Here is a 14,170-nt window from a genome sequence, read left to right on the forward strand (position 1 = left end):
GATCATTGTTTTCGATCTAGCTAGTACAAAAGCAAATTTACATTGATCAAACGAAGGAGAAGAACTTAACTTGTCGAAATGAAGAAGATTGCATGCATAAACTTTAAGTATCATTATTAATAATTATGAGTACAATAACAAGCTTGCGTATTAAGTATAAATTCCTTTTAGTTTAATTAAACAATGTTTGAGGAGCAACAGCGAATACATACATATTCGATCATTTATTACCATATTCAACAATTAATAGTGGCTGGCGTGCGGGCGACGACGGGCAGCTACGATGCGTAGTTACAAAACCCATACGTGCAATTATGGCAGCGCCTGAAGCAGATCCCGCAGTTTTTCGTGTCGAACTGGAGCGCCACGCACTTTCCGCCGCAGCAGCGGTAGGCGTAGTCGCACTCGTGCCCGCACCGGCCGCAGTTGAACTCGTCGCTGCTGGTGTCGACGCACTCGTCGCCGCAGCAACGCATCCTCTGCCTCTGGCAGATCCCGCGGTTGATGGTGCACCTCCTCCCGCCATTCTCCGGGAGGAACCGGCTTTGCCTGCCGCTACCTCCGCCGATTTCGCCAGCCGCGGCGGCCCACAACGCCAGCAGCAGCGCGGCCACGAGGAAGAGCGCGGCGTCGGCGGCGTCGGCTTTCCTCATGCTGATCAGCCTCGATCAGCAAGCTGTGAGCTAGCTATGAAAATGCGAAGCAGGGGTTGGAATTGGATTAATCCCCAGTTGCGAGCGAGGGCGTGTATATAATGAGGAGGAGGGGGAAGACTGGAACTCTGGAAGGGCCGGCGATCGCGAGTTGAATTGTGTGCAAAAGGTTAGAGAGCACTGAAAGCAAAGGCGGGAAGAGTGGGATTGAAGGCGTTTGGAGTTGAAGCTAAAGGGAGATAGTCAAACGATTTTGAAGTGGGGGAGGCCATCGGGCCAGTTGTAGGTCAAGTAATTGGCAAGGATTAATAACTTGCAATTCAAGGAATTAAGTACGTGCATTAAAGGCTCTTTTCCCGTTCAATGGTCTTAGGCATCCCATTGCTTAATTGGCTAAGGAGAGGGAGTTCCTTCGATTTGGACAAGGAGTGGCTCCGTGCTCACCGAGTTATTCCTTCAATTTTTTTTAATTAAAATGTTTGTTTTTTTTTTTAAGTTTTTCATTAAAACAAAATGGGATCTAAGGTGTTGTTGAAAGATTTTTCTATAGCGGAGAGATGTTGAATCAAAGAAGTTCTTAGAGAGCTCCCATAACGGTGGATACTCGCATTTGCCTACCTTGGGGTATGTATGATATCATGGTAAAAGATGAGACGGACTCTCTATGCAACAAGTATTTAAATCTGAATCCGGATTGGATAGCGATTATCCCGATCGACAAGAAGGATTTTGGAAATCATCAATCTCAAAAAATTTCTGAAAAAAGAAATTTTAGTCAATAACAAAAGGATAATCCCTTAGACATCATATAAATAAATCCTAACTCATAATGGGCAAAACTACCAAAAATATCTTAAATATAAAAAAAAATAGAAATTGTTAAAAAATAGTAAAATAGATATTTGGAGCATTAGAAAATGCACTAAACATTATTTTTCAAATCCAAAATTTGACGACGGGTTCCACCCGATAACAAATTTAGGTCTCTGAACTAGCTTCAATTCAAGTCAAGTAGCACCTCGTTTTGATAACCAAGTCAAAAGTTATGACCTTTTAAATTTTGAGAGGTTTTTTAGGTTGATCCTGTATTGAAATCTCACCTATGACATATTACATCTTGTGTGTTTGAAAAACATACGATGTTAGACTGTCCGTCAAGATCATCTCTACGTTTCTTGATTTACTGAAGCCGCATTGACCACCTCATAAGAATTGAATACTTAAAACATCCACATCAATTACCTTATCCAAAAATTTTACTTTAAATTTTGGATAGGATAACTAAAAAATCTTTAGCTCAGCTACCCTATACATTCCCAAAATTTTATATTTATGAATAGTACTTCTCTAAATTTAAAGAATGGATTTAATTCCCTAAGCATTACAAAGAGGTGAGAAAAAAAAATAAGAAAGCTAATATATGGTGTAATAAAAATAGATATCTAAATTTAATAAAATAACTTTTTACTCTAAATTATACATTTTAGATAAGAAAGCGGGTGTGGATCCTCTCACATTATTTTTTTAAAAAAATCATTGCTTCGATTTGAATGAAAATCAAAAGGTAGGCACTAGTTTATGGTCTTTTAATAATCAAACGTTAGCTAGCACACACCACTCGATTAGAAAAAAATAATTCTCGATGCACTCGATTGCTCACTTGTCCACCAAGAAAGTTCTACCGACAGACCAATCAATTCATTTAATCAGTTATTTTTGTTTGGCGGTGATAGATGAACTCTTTTTTTTTTCTTTTATTTTCATCATTCTCATCGAAGTATTTGTTTTTTCACTTTTCAATTTTTATGCATTTCTATTTATAGTCTGCGAATAATAGTTTTGACCTTCCAAACGCTCACTTTAGATTTTATTTTTTAGTTCTTTAAGTCTCATGTTGACCAATATAAATAAGTTCTATGTTGTGTTCATTGAACCTCTAGAATTGTTTTATATCTTTATTTTTAAATTATGATTAATTTCAATTCATGTATTAGTTTAAATTGTGACTACATACATGTAATATCTTTAGTTTTAATTTTCGACCCAACTAAATCTCTAGAAATTTTAAAATAAAAAACAGTTTTGCCCTTTCAAGCACTCATTTAGTTTTTTGTTCTTCCTTCTTTATTCTTTAAACCTTCTATTGGCCAGGTTTTACAAATAAGCTTTTATGTTCTGCTCCTTGAACCTCTAAAATCCTATCATGTCTTTATTTTAAAATTGTAATTAGTTAAAATTATGTAATATATTTGATTAAAACTAATTTCAAACTGTAAATTTTATCAATGAATTCTTATTGTGTTTATTAAACCCTTTAAAACCCGATGTGTTCTATTCTATTGTTTAAATACAGACGGTCACCCTGGGTAAATGGTAATGATATAACAGTAGAGTATCTTCTTTCAGTTTTCATAGCCTCGATAAATTAATAAATAAATCCTTTTTAATATGATTAATTTAAAAATATTAAATTAATGAGTCATTTTCTATAAATATTTTTCGATTTATTTTGATAATCGATAAAAAAAAATATTATGAGACAAAAAAATCACTCCAAAATAAATCAACCAACCTATGCTGACTACTTAATGTACCACAAGCTCGTGTGGTAACGTTAGCCAGCCCATACATGGATTTAAACTATATAAAAATAATCACACATGCTCCCCTCACTTCTATTGTTCCTTCAAGACTTTTATTGTCTATTTTTGATTTATTTAAGTGTATTAACAATTTTAACTAAATGTGTTAGATTAAAATTCTATATGTGTGATGCCAACATTAAAATTAAGATAAATATTTAATGAGTAAATTTATTAAACTATTATGTTAATGTTAAGTTGTTTTTCGGAAAGAACACATTGCAAGGTTCAACTGTAACGTCTCGACAAGGACCGTTACATCTGCAGAACTCGGTGCAGTGCTAAACATGCAAGAGTTCACGTTGTAAAGACCCGACTGTAATGTATCAGTAAGGACCATTACATCTTTATGAGAACTTGGGTGTAGTGTTAAATATGCAAGAATTCTCACATCATAGGTTGGATAAGAACAAATATGATAAGAAAATTAATAATCTAAATTTGGAACATAGGAACCTTCACTGGTAAATCAATAAAGGTAGTAGATATCATGATTAAGAGAAGAATTAGTATTTTGTGTATACAAGAGATAAAATGGGTAGACGAGAAGACAAAATTGATAGAAAACTCGGGTTTTAAGTAATGGTACACAAGATAGAGTAAAGCAAGAAATAAATTGAGTATTGTTGTAGATAGTTCGTTAAAGGATGAAGTTGTAGAAATAGTTAGAAAAAGACATAGAATTATATAATGATGAAGAAAACTTATGTGATGATAAGGAGGGGCTCACCTTGGGAAAGGTCTTAGCCACAATGGAGGTCAAAGTCAAGGTGGTCAACGCTCCACTATCACTAGTCGGGCGGGCGAGTGGTTCTCCCGACCAAGATATGAACGACCCAATCCGACATCATCACTAGCTCAGCCACCAGCTGAGCTAAGACGGTCAAATACAGGAATGAACGCTGAGTGTCTGCAGAAGTAGGCCGAGCGGCTACCCCCACACGACCTTACATCAATACTCAGATCATCAGTGGGGTAGTCATGACCGAGCAGGCCACACATGGACAATCCTACTACAGCCAAGCGACTATCCCGTTCGATCAAGGTACACGTGCAACAACCAGATAGTTGAAGTTTCGACCAAGCGGCTACCCCGCTCGGCCAAGTGGTAGATTCATCAGCCAAACAACGGGGATTCAAGCCAAGCGGCCATCCCGCTTGGCCCAGCAACGGATGACACTGGGACAGGCGGTTTTCAGCCGAGCGTCTAGTCCGTTCGGCTGAGCAACAGACACAGTAGGATATCCTTCGACATCCTTTTGGGAGTTAGTGTCGCCGACGGATGACATGGTCAAACAGAAGATCGTGCGGCGGAAGCTTCCAGTGTCACTTCAGAGATATGCTCGGCTCGTTAAGGTACTGTATCAGAGATACTTTACTGACATGTCTCTTCAAGGAAGGCTTATGATAGCGTGCCTGCTTTGAGAAGCGTGCACACACCCTATAGGAGCCTTATATAAAGGGGGGTCCAGGCATTAGCGGAGATATGTTTTTCTTGTGATCTCTACTGTTGCGCTACAGTTCTTTACTTCTTGTCTCGCCGGAGACTGACTTGAGTGTCGGAGGATCATCACCGGGGACCCCTTCCCTGGCTCGGCACTGACGCTTCTTGTGTTGTAGGCGGGAGCGAAGTCCATCGGAAGTCAGCAGGAGCACCACGCCCCCGGCACCTGTCTCCTCGACTTTCGGACATGATTAGAAACTATGAACATAATTAGTGTATATGTACCACAAGTAGGATTAGATGAGCTATCAAATCAAGGTTTAAGATAACTTAGATGAAATATTACAAAATATTCTGTCAAATGAAATAATTTTAATAGAAGGTGATCTAAATGGACATGTCAGAGTGAAAAATGAAGAATATAAGAAGGTATATGGGGGTTATGGGTTTGGAACAAGAAATGAAGAAGGGAAAACTATATTAGATTTTCTGATAGCATATGACCTTATATTAACTAATATGTTTTTTAAGAAAAGAGAAAAACACTTAGTCATATTCAAAAGTGAGAATAATAAATCGTAAATTGACTTTCTTATATTTAAGAAGAAGGATAGAAAGATTTGTAAAGATTACAAGGTCATCCCTAGAGAAAGTTTAATTGCCCAATATAGATTAGTAGTGTTGGATATACGTCTCAAACATAGTATCAATAGAAAGAAGATATATATGACTCCTAGAATTAAGTGGTAGAAGTTAAAGGATGAGAAGCAAAATATATTTAAGGAGAATGTAGGAGTACAAGTATTAGGTGAAATATACAGTAATTCTAATATGACATGGGATAAGATGGTATCAAAGTTGAAAATAGTATCTAAGAGTGTACTTGGTTAGTCAAAGAGACATGCACCACTAAGTAAAGAATCTTGGTGGTGAAATGAGAGAGTACAAGAGAAAGTGAAGGAAAAACAAATAACTTATAAGGAATTATATATTTGTAAGGAAGAGGGAAACTTAAAAAATATATAATAGCCAAAAAAAAAAAAGGTAAGAGAGTAATAAATCAAGCAAAGAATTAAACTTTTGAACGATTATTTCAAAAATTGGATAAAAAAAAAGATATTTATAAAATAGCTAAGTGAGAGAAAGGAAGACAAAAGATCTTATCCAAATAAAATATATTAAAGATAAATGTAATAGGTTACTAGTAAATGATGGAGAAATAAAAGAGCGGTGAAAGAGGTATTTTCATCAACTTTTTAATAAAGGTTTATGTGACCAACTTAACTTAGGTAATTTAAACAGGTTAAATGAGCATAGAAATTTAAATTTTTATTGTAGAATTTAATCTTTAGAAGTGGATCAAGCTTTAAATGGAATGCACAATGGAAAAGTCGTTGGACTAGATGATATTCCGATAGAGGTATGGAAGTACTTAGGGAAATAAGATATTGAATGACTTACAAAATTATTTAACATGGTATTTAAAATGAAAAAAAAAATACATGATCAGTGGAGGATAAGTACTCTAATTCCTTTATATAAGAATAAGGAAGACATATAAAATTGTGTAAACTATGAGAGTATTAAACTAATGAAGTGAAAAGTAATAGAAAAAAATTAAAAAAGAAAATCAAGGTGACCGAAAATTAATTTGGGTTCATGTTAGGAAGGTCAACAATATAAGCTATACATCTTCTTAGATAATTAATTAAAAAATATCTGGAGCAAAAATAAGATCCATACATGGTATTCATTGACTTAAAAAATATTATGATATATTCCTAAGAAAAATTATATGGAGAATTCTAGAAAAGAGAGGTGTTAGCATAACATATATTGAACTAATTAAGGATATGTACGAGGATATAACGACTAAAGTAAAGACTTCGGGCGGAGTAGTTGAAGCATTTCCAATAAAGATAAGGTTACATCAAGGATCAGCTCTAAGTCTCTATATTTTTACAGTAATTATGGATGAACTCATTACACACATTCAAGATACAGTATCATGGTGCATGTTATTTGTAGATGATATTCTTTTGGTAGATGAAACACATGAAGGAGTAAATGCTAAACTAGAATCTTGGCAGGAAACACTAAAAGGGAAAAATTTTAGGCTTAGTTGAATAAAGAAAGAATATATGAAATTTAAGTTTAGTAATATTAGACATAATGAGACAATTCTTAAGATATATAGAACCAAGAGCTTTAGATATTTAGGGTCATTTTTATAAAATGATGGAGGGATAGAAAGAAATATCTTACATAGAATACAAGCAGGATGGTCGAAATAAAGGAGAGCGTCGAGTGTTTATGTGACAATAAATTACCTCTGAAACTTAAAGGAAAATTCTACTAAACCGTAGTAAGACCTGCTATGTTATATGGAGCTGAATGTTGAGCTATGATTCTAGCACATGAGTGAAAGATGAGAATTGTATAAATGAAGATGTTAAGATGGATGTGTGGACATAGGAGAATGGGCAAACTAAGAAATGAGAGCATGAGAGAGAAAGTACGAGTTGCATCCATTAAGTGAAAATTTCGAGAGATACATTTAAGATGATATAAGTATGTACTTAGACGACCAATAAATGCTACAGTTAGGGGATGCAAAACTATGACAAACACGCATATTCAATAAGGATATGTACGAGAATGTAATGACTAGAGTAAAGACTTTAGACAGAGTAACTGAAGAATTTCCAATAAAGATAGGGTTACATCAAGGATTAACTCTAAGTCTCTATCTTTTTACACTAATTATGGACGAACTCACTACACATATTCAAAATGGTAGATCCACTATCTTAGCAGCCCCCTAGTGCAGACCCCGCGGATATGGAGGGAGGTAAATGCAGGTACACAGACCATAGGTGCATGGTGGGGTAAACCCCAAGTCGTCAGTTCCTGAGAATCGACCCCTGAATCTCGACATAGCCGAGGTAAATGCCTCCCTTATGTGCTAGTCACTATTCCCAAGGCTAGTAGTCACCCATGATGTACCTCCTCCGTGTTAGCCTTGGGACGGGTTGGTGGGGGCACTGGGGACGAGCGTATTCTCCTTTTGCCACCTGAGAATCGACTTCTGACCATTACGCCAGAGATGTCATGCGTCCACCGTCTACGCTACGCTCTTGGGGCAACTCACTGCATGTATTCAAGATACAGTACCGTGGTACATGTTGTTTGTATATGATATTGTTTTGGGAAATGAAATACGTGAAGGAGTAAATGCTAAACTAGAATTTTGACGAGAAACACTAGAATGGAAAGATTTTAGCCTTAGTAGAATAAAGATAGAATATATGGAATTTAATTTTAGAAATATTAGACATAATGAGACAATTGTTAAGATAGGAGATAACAAGTTGTCCGAAACCGAGAGCTTTAGATATTAAGGATCATTTTTGTAAAATGATAGAGGGATTGAGAAAGATATCTTACATAAAATACAAGTAGGATGGTTAAAATGGAGGAGATTGTCGGATGTTATATGTAACCGTAAAGTACTTCTAAAACTTGAAAGAAAATTCTATAAAATCACCGTTAGATCTACTATGTTATATGGAGCTGAATGTTGGGCTATGACTCGAGCATATGAGCAAAAGATGAGAGTTGCAGAGATAAGGTTGTTAAAGTGGATGTGTAGACATACAAGAATAGACAAAATTAAATAAGAAATGAGAGCATTAGAGAGAAAGTCTGAGTTACATTTATTAAGAAAAAACTTCGAGAGACACATTTAAGATGATATGGATGTACTTAAACGATCAATAAATACTCCAGTTAAAGGATGTAAAACCAAAATAAACATACATATCAAACGAGGAAGAGGAAGACCAACAAAACATGGTTAGTAATAATAAAATTTATTCAAGTATAGATAATAATATAGTAGGGGATAAATTTAATAATATAAATGGATATATATAATTGAAAGGAAAAGACTTGATTCTTATTATTACGATGTAGATTAATCTAAACCGACTAAATTACATTAAAAATAAATCTCTATTGAAATGCGTTCTATTCTTTTAGTTCTATTGTCCGATTCTACGAAGCAATCTTGGTCAAATCACTCAGAATATAAATTATCCAATTTTCATAAATGATCTTCTCATGTTCCCTGTTCCCTGTTGACCTTCTAGAGTCATCGTGCTTATTATTATTATTTTTAATTTTAATGCTGAATTATTGAGGCTGAAGTTTAAAGAAATTAAAAGAAATAAGACACGAAAAAATCGACAAATAAAAAAAACATCTTCTCTAAATTTTATTTAAAAAAAGAATTTAATTTAATAATAAAAGATGCTCATAAAATAACTAAACATACATTTAAATAGATTATTATATTATAAAATAATTTATAAACATACATTTATAATTATTACATAAACTTGACCTGTTCTTAGTCAAAACTATATCATTATTTAAAAACAAGGGCAACATTTGTACGCAGAGGATGATTAATCTATTTAAACTAATAATTTTTCTACTTTGAAGAATACCTATAAAATGTAAAAACTCACGAGCTGAATGTTATAAACTAAGGAGAAGATTTAATATCAACTGTTAATCCCGAGGTGAAGGTAAACAAGACCTTGTTAGGCGTGGTCACTGTACAATAGTTAATCCTTGCTTTCCCTCATCGCCCCAGAGCCATCTAATAGTTAGGTCATTTAAAATATATAACATTTAAATCTTAATTGTAGTGTATCATAGAATATTTTTTCTTCCAGTTATAGATTAGATTTGACTATTTAGATGGATTTTCACTAACACTTCTCAATTTATTTTGATCATAAAAATCTTCTATAAATTTGATCGATCATCTTCTAAATTAATCAGTTAAAAAAATTAAATACTGATCCCAACTTAAAAAAAAATCTATCATCTAACAAGTGTTAGAAGCAATTTTAGTCAAATTAATTATATGAACGTAAATGGTACAAATTTAACAAATAATTCTTTCATGTTTACTTTAACAACCCCTAATATCGGTCCTACTAATATGGATCTCATGTTCCCTTTAACCTACTAAAGTCATCTCATCTTGATTATTATTATTAGTTTTTAATTTTAACTAGTTTAAAATTGTATAATAATTTTGATCACAATTGCTAAGTAGAATCAAACTCCGCCCTCCCATTTTGTACGTGTTGATGATTGATGGCCATATGCTAAAATATTAGAGGAGTGAATAACACCTAAAGTTACAAATTTAAAATAATAAATTTCTCTTGCACTTTCACCTGAACAAGTAATACGATGGTGTTTCCAATAGAAATATATTTGATGCGGTCCAAATTTCCCTTTCCGCTCTTAGTCCTCCTGCTCTGTGTCCTCCTCATTGATCGTATAGTCTCATGGTTATGATATAGTAGTAGGATATTTAGATTGTTATCTAAATATTTAAGGTTTGATTTTTAATTATAGTAAATTTATATAAATTTTTTCTCTAAATGAAGCGCATAACAAAGGATATTGAGTTTCTTGACTGCCCGCCGTGAGCGATTCTCGAATTACCCTAGTGACCGATGGGAAAACTCCCAATTCACGAGTTCAGGTGCATCTCCATGGAACCTCCATCCTTCTATAACCTACTAGCTGCTTTTGCGGAACTCCATCTACGACCTACTACATCCAAGTTGCTTATCCGATTTGCATGGACAACACTAGTGAGTGGGAGCTCATGCTATTGGTTTTGCCCCTCCGATACTTAAGTCAACACAATGTTAAAGAAAAAGATCACCTCCCTCGAGAGAGGCTTGAATTGGAAGAGATAGGTCTATTGGACAATTTGTTGCCGGAGATATTGGGAAAAATTATTGAATTGAAATTGCACAAAATCAATTCTAACTTATCTGTTGAGATGACCTGAGCAGATAATTTTATGCTACCAGCGAGACTGATTTTGATGTTCGAGTCGGGAAGTCGAGTCATAATGAAGCCAATCTAAAAGAAGAAGCTGAGACCTACGTTCAATGTAATTTCTTTGAAACAGATTCACCCCACTTTCGGCTGTACTTTGAGGCTATCTTTGGTCATCTGTTTCCCAGGATACAATAGTAAAATCATAATCACCACAAAGCAAGGTCGATCACGGCGAACTGAATATGCACCTGAGTGGTTGAGAGAGTTTTTGTTGGAATCTTGGTTAAGTGCATTCCGAGCCTTGAATTTGCACCCACCCCTACGCAACCACACATGGGAGAGCCTTGATCCCCATACATATGTTTACAATATCAATGCATGAGTCATAATTTAAACTAACAATAGAGCCAAGAGACATCTAATTTGGGACTAAAAATTCATGCATAATAGAGTCTCTAAATCTCCGCCTCTTTATTACATTCACATTTCCAACAATCTTCCACATGAATGGAAAATAGGGTATATGATAGTATTCAACAGTTGAGTCTAGTATAGGATAGTAGGTTTTACCCTTCGAACCTTCCCTTGTAAAGATCTATTTGCATACTGATTGATAGTAGATATAATGTCCTTAAATTGTTCTATCATCTATGTAAGCATTGACAAATCTCACCTAGGACTCTCCCTGATACAACTCAATTCTCATGAATGTGTTCATTCTTGGCTATGAACACTTATGGTTCTGTGAGAAACTATAAGAATTATGCCTCCAATTCTCTTCGACGCAACCCCACTTCTTTCTCATATAGGTGATCTCTTAAGAGTATTCCATATTACTTGTAATGCCCGAAAATGCTCAAATTAATTTTAGAAATATTCTATTATTTTTCTGAAATTTTAGAATATTTTTAAGGAATTTTTGGAGTAGCAGAAGTAGCAAAAGTAAATAAAAACGTAAAACAGCCTAAGCGGGAATTGAACCCGCGACCTATGGACTCTATGACATATAGGGTGACTTAGTAACCAAGGGGCTCCAGCAGAGGTGTGCTGAAAGAAGAGGAGAGCAATTATATTTATGATCGAGTTGGGGCGTATTTATCACTTAATATAAATAGGGAATTTAAGTGGGAGATTTTATTTTCTGAACGACACCTCTCCCTCACCCTCACACGTCGCCCTCTCTCTCCCGCACCTTCTCGGTGCACAAGCCCAAGAGACCTAGGGTTCCATCCCTAGGATCGTAGGAACACTTTCCGACGACAACTTTGGCACGAGGACGTTCCTCTCCGTGAGAAGAACGCGTAGACGTAAGAAGATCGTCGAGGAGATCTTCTTCTCCGGAAACTTAGCGATCGGATTGTAAGGAAACTTAGCGCAAGAAGTAAGTAACCCCTCACCTGCAATATAAGTAGCTAATCATAGGTTTTTATGTCCTTAGTTCGCTCTTATGTGCTTAGTGCAGCCCTATGCAGAGTTAGAGCACACCAGGTGCTCGATAAAATGTCTAGTACAGTTATATGCTACAGTAGGCGTTTTAATAGTTCAGTTAAGTGCCATATATGCACTTTAAATAGTATACTTAGTCTTGCTGCAGTTTATATGGGACTACGGTCCAATGGGTGGACTCCCATAGTCGCCTCTAGGTTCAGATAACCTAGCTCTAGGTTCAGATAACCTAGCTCTAGGTTCAAATAACCTAGCTCTAGGTTCAGATAACCTAGCTCTAGGTTCAGATAACCTAGTCAGAACAAGATAAGATAAATTAGCTTATAAATCAGTATTTTACTTTATCAGTGGCACTGTACTGGACTCTTAGTTGTCCTTGGGTTGGGCTCCCATAGTCGTCCCTAGGTTTAGATAACCTAGTACCCCTACTAGATTCGGGACTTGCTACATCGGGCCTAGTTAGGGATGCGCGCATAGCAAGTACAGTTGCCGGTCCCAACAACAACATGATTATTATGTTTACCTATTTATGAAAATAGTTTTCAAACTTCACAAACCAGATATGTGAATACAGCTTAGCTTCAGTTTAGTTTTCTTATTAATATAACAAATAGCTTAGCTTATATATCGGTTTAGTTTGCTTGTTGATACAATGAATAGCTTTATGTTCAGTATTTGATTAGCACGACTTGTATGTCCATATGCCATGTTTTAGCATTTTCAGCATGATCATCAGCATGTATTTCAAAAAGCATCCTTGAAAGCATGATTTCTTCGAATGCATGTTTTTGTGAGGTAGATGGTTCTTACTAAGCTCCCAAGCTTATCGTTTCTTTTTCCTTATACTGCAGATAAAGGTAAAGGGAAGATGGATTAGCGGAGGTTGGAGGGCAATGCGATCAGATGTGTGTGGGAAGGAACTTGGAATAAAGATTCTTGGTGACTAGCAAGTCTAAAGACTTAGTATTTCTTATAGTGTTACTTTTCCGCACTCTTAGATGTTTAAGTGTCTTGAACTATGAAAATGTGCTTAGATTATTAGTTGTCCTGATATTAGACAGCTAATCATGAGTAATGACATGCCTAGTAGTGGTATTATGCTTTTAGTTGATTCCTGAAGGTCCTATACGAGTTCGGGTGGGATTTCTACAGGAATCAGAAACCCAATCGATCAGCTGATCGATTGAGGAGTCCTCAATCGATTTGCCGATCGATTGAAAGAAATCCCCGCCTACAGAACGCTATTGAATCGACCAGCCGATCGATTGAGGAACCCTCAATCGATCAGCTAATCGATTGGGAAGCGATCTGCCGCGTACAGAAAGCTGATGAATCGATCGGCAGATCGATCGACCATGGATCGATCAGCCGATCGATCGGGAATTTAATTTCCGCGAACAGAGAGTCTCTGAATCGATTATCGGATCGATTGGCCAGACTGGATCGATCAGCCGATCGATCCAGAATTGACCCCGTGCACAGTAGCACGTTGAATCGATTAGTGGATCGATCAGACAACTCCAATCGATCAGCCGATCGATTGGAATGTCTGATTTCAGCTAGAAGTGTCTAATTTCAGCTTTTTGATCAAATAGAAAGTTAAGTTCCCTTCTTTAGCATATGTACAACAATAAAAGTGTATCTGGAATATAAATTCCTGATTTTATAGCAATTAGTAGAAATTTTAAATTTGTTCAGCTTCCCGCGCATCATAGTTAGATAAGATAATGTAACCCCCGGCCTTACAGCCCAGTCAGTAGAAGGCGGGGCGTTACATTACTTTACCAGATCATTAAAGTCATGTGCTTAACCTCCATCCTTCACTGATCTATTGGATCGTTCCCCCATAATGAGCAACTTTATCAGTACAGTTAGGTTGTCCCTTTGAACCTAGTTCTTGGGATCTCCAGTATGCATAGGTTGGGTTTCCTTTCCACTAACATTTCTCATCGGCATCAAGTTCATCCCTCGTGATGAACTTACAACTAACTCTCTATTTAACCCTTTGGTTAGCGGATCTACTAGGTTATCCTTTAACATCACATAGTCAATAGTGATAACTCCCGTTGAGAGTAGTTGTCTAATGTTATTATGTCTATGACGTATAT

At 35.9% G+C, this 14,170-nt stretch overlaps 1 protein-coding gene across 1 annotated transcript; it reads right to left on the minus strand.

Moving 5' to 3' along the window:
* Nucleotides 1-278: 278 nt before the first annotated feature.
* LOC122019479 (stigma-specific STIG1-like protein 3) lies at nucleotides 279-653 on the minus strand. Its single transcript, XM_042576940.1, has one exon. It carries the CDS (start codon nucleotides 651-653, stop codon nucleotides 279-281), a length of 375 nt encoding a protein of 124 aa, XP_042432874.1.
* Nucleotides 654-14,170: the final 13,517 nt, after the last annotated feature.

This window comes from Zingiber officinale, chromosome 9A (assembly GCF_018446385.1).
Source record: "Zingiber officinale cultivar Zhangliang chromosome 9A, Zo_v1.1, whole genome shotgun sequence".
In the NCBI taxonomy this organism is placed as follows: Eukaryota; Viridiplantae; Streptophyta; class Magnoliopsida; order Zingiberales; family Zingiberaceae; genus Zingiber; species Zingiber officinale.

Coding starts and splice junctions, on each gene's coding strand:
- LOC122019479 (XM_042576940.1), bottom strand. CDS start 653: ATGAGGAAAGCCGACGCCGCCGACGCCGCGCTCTTCCTCGTGGCCGCG.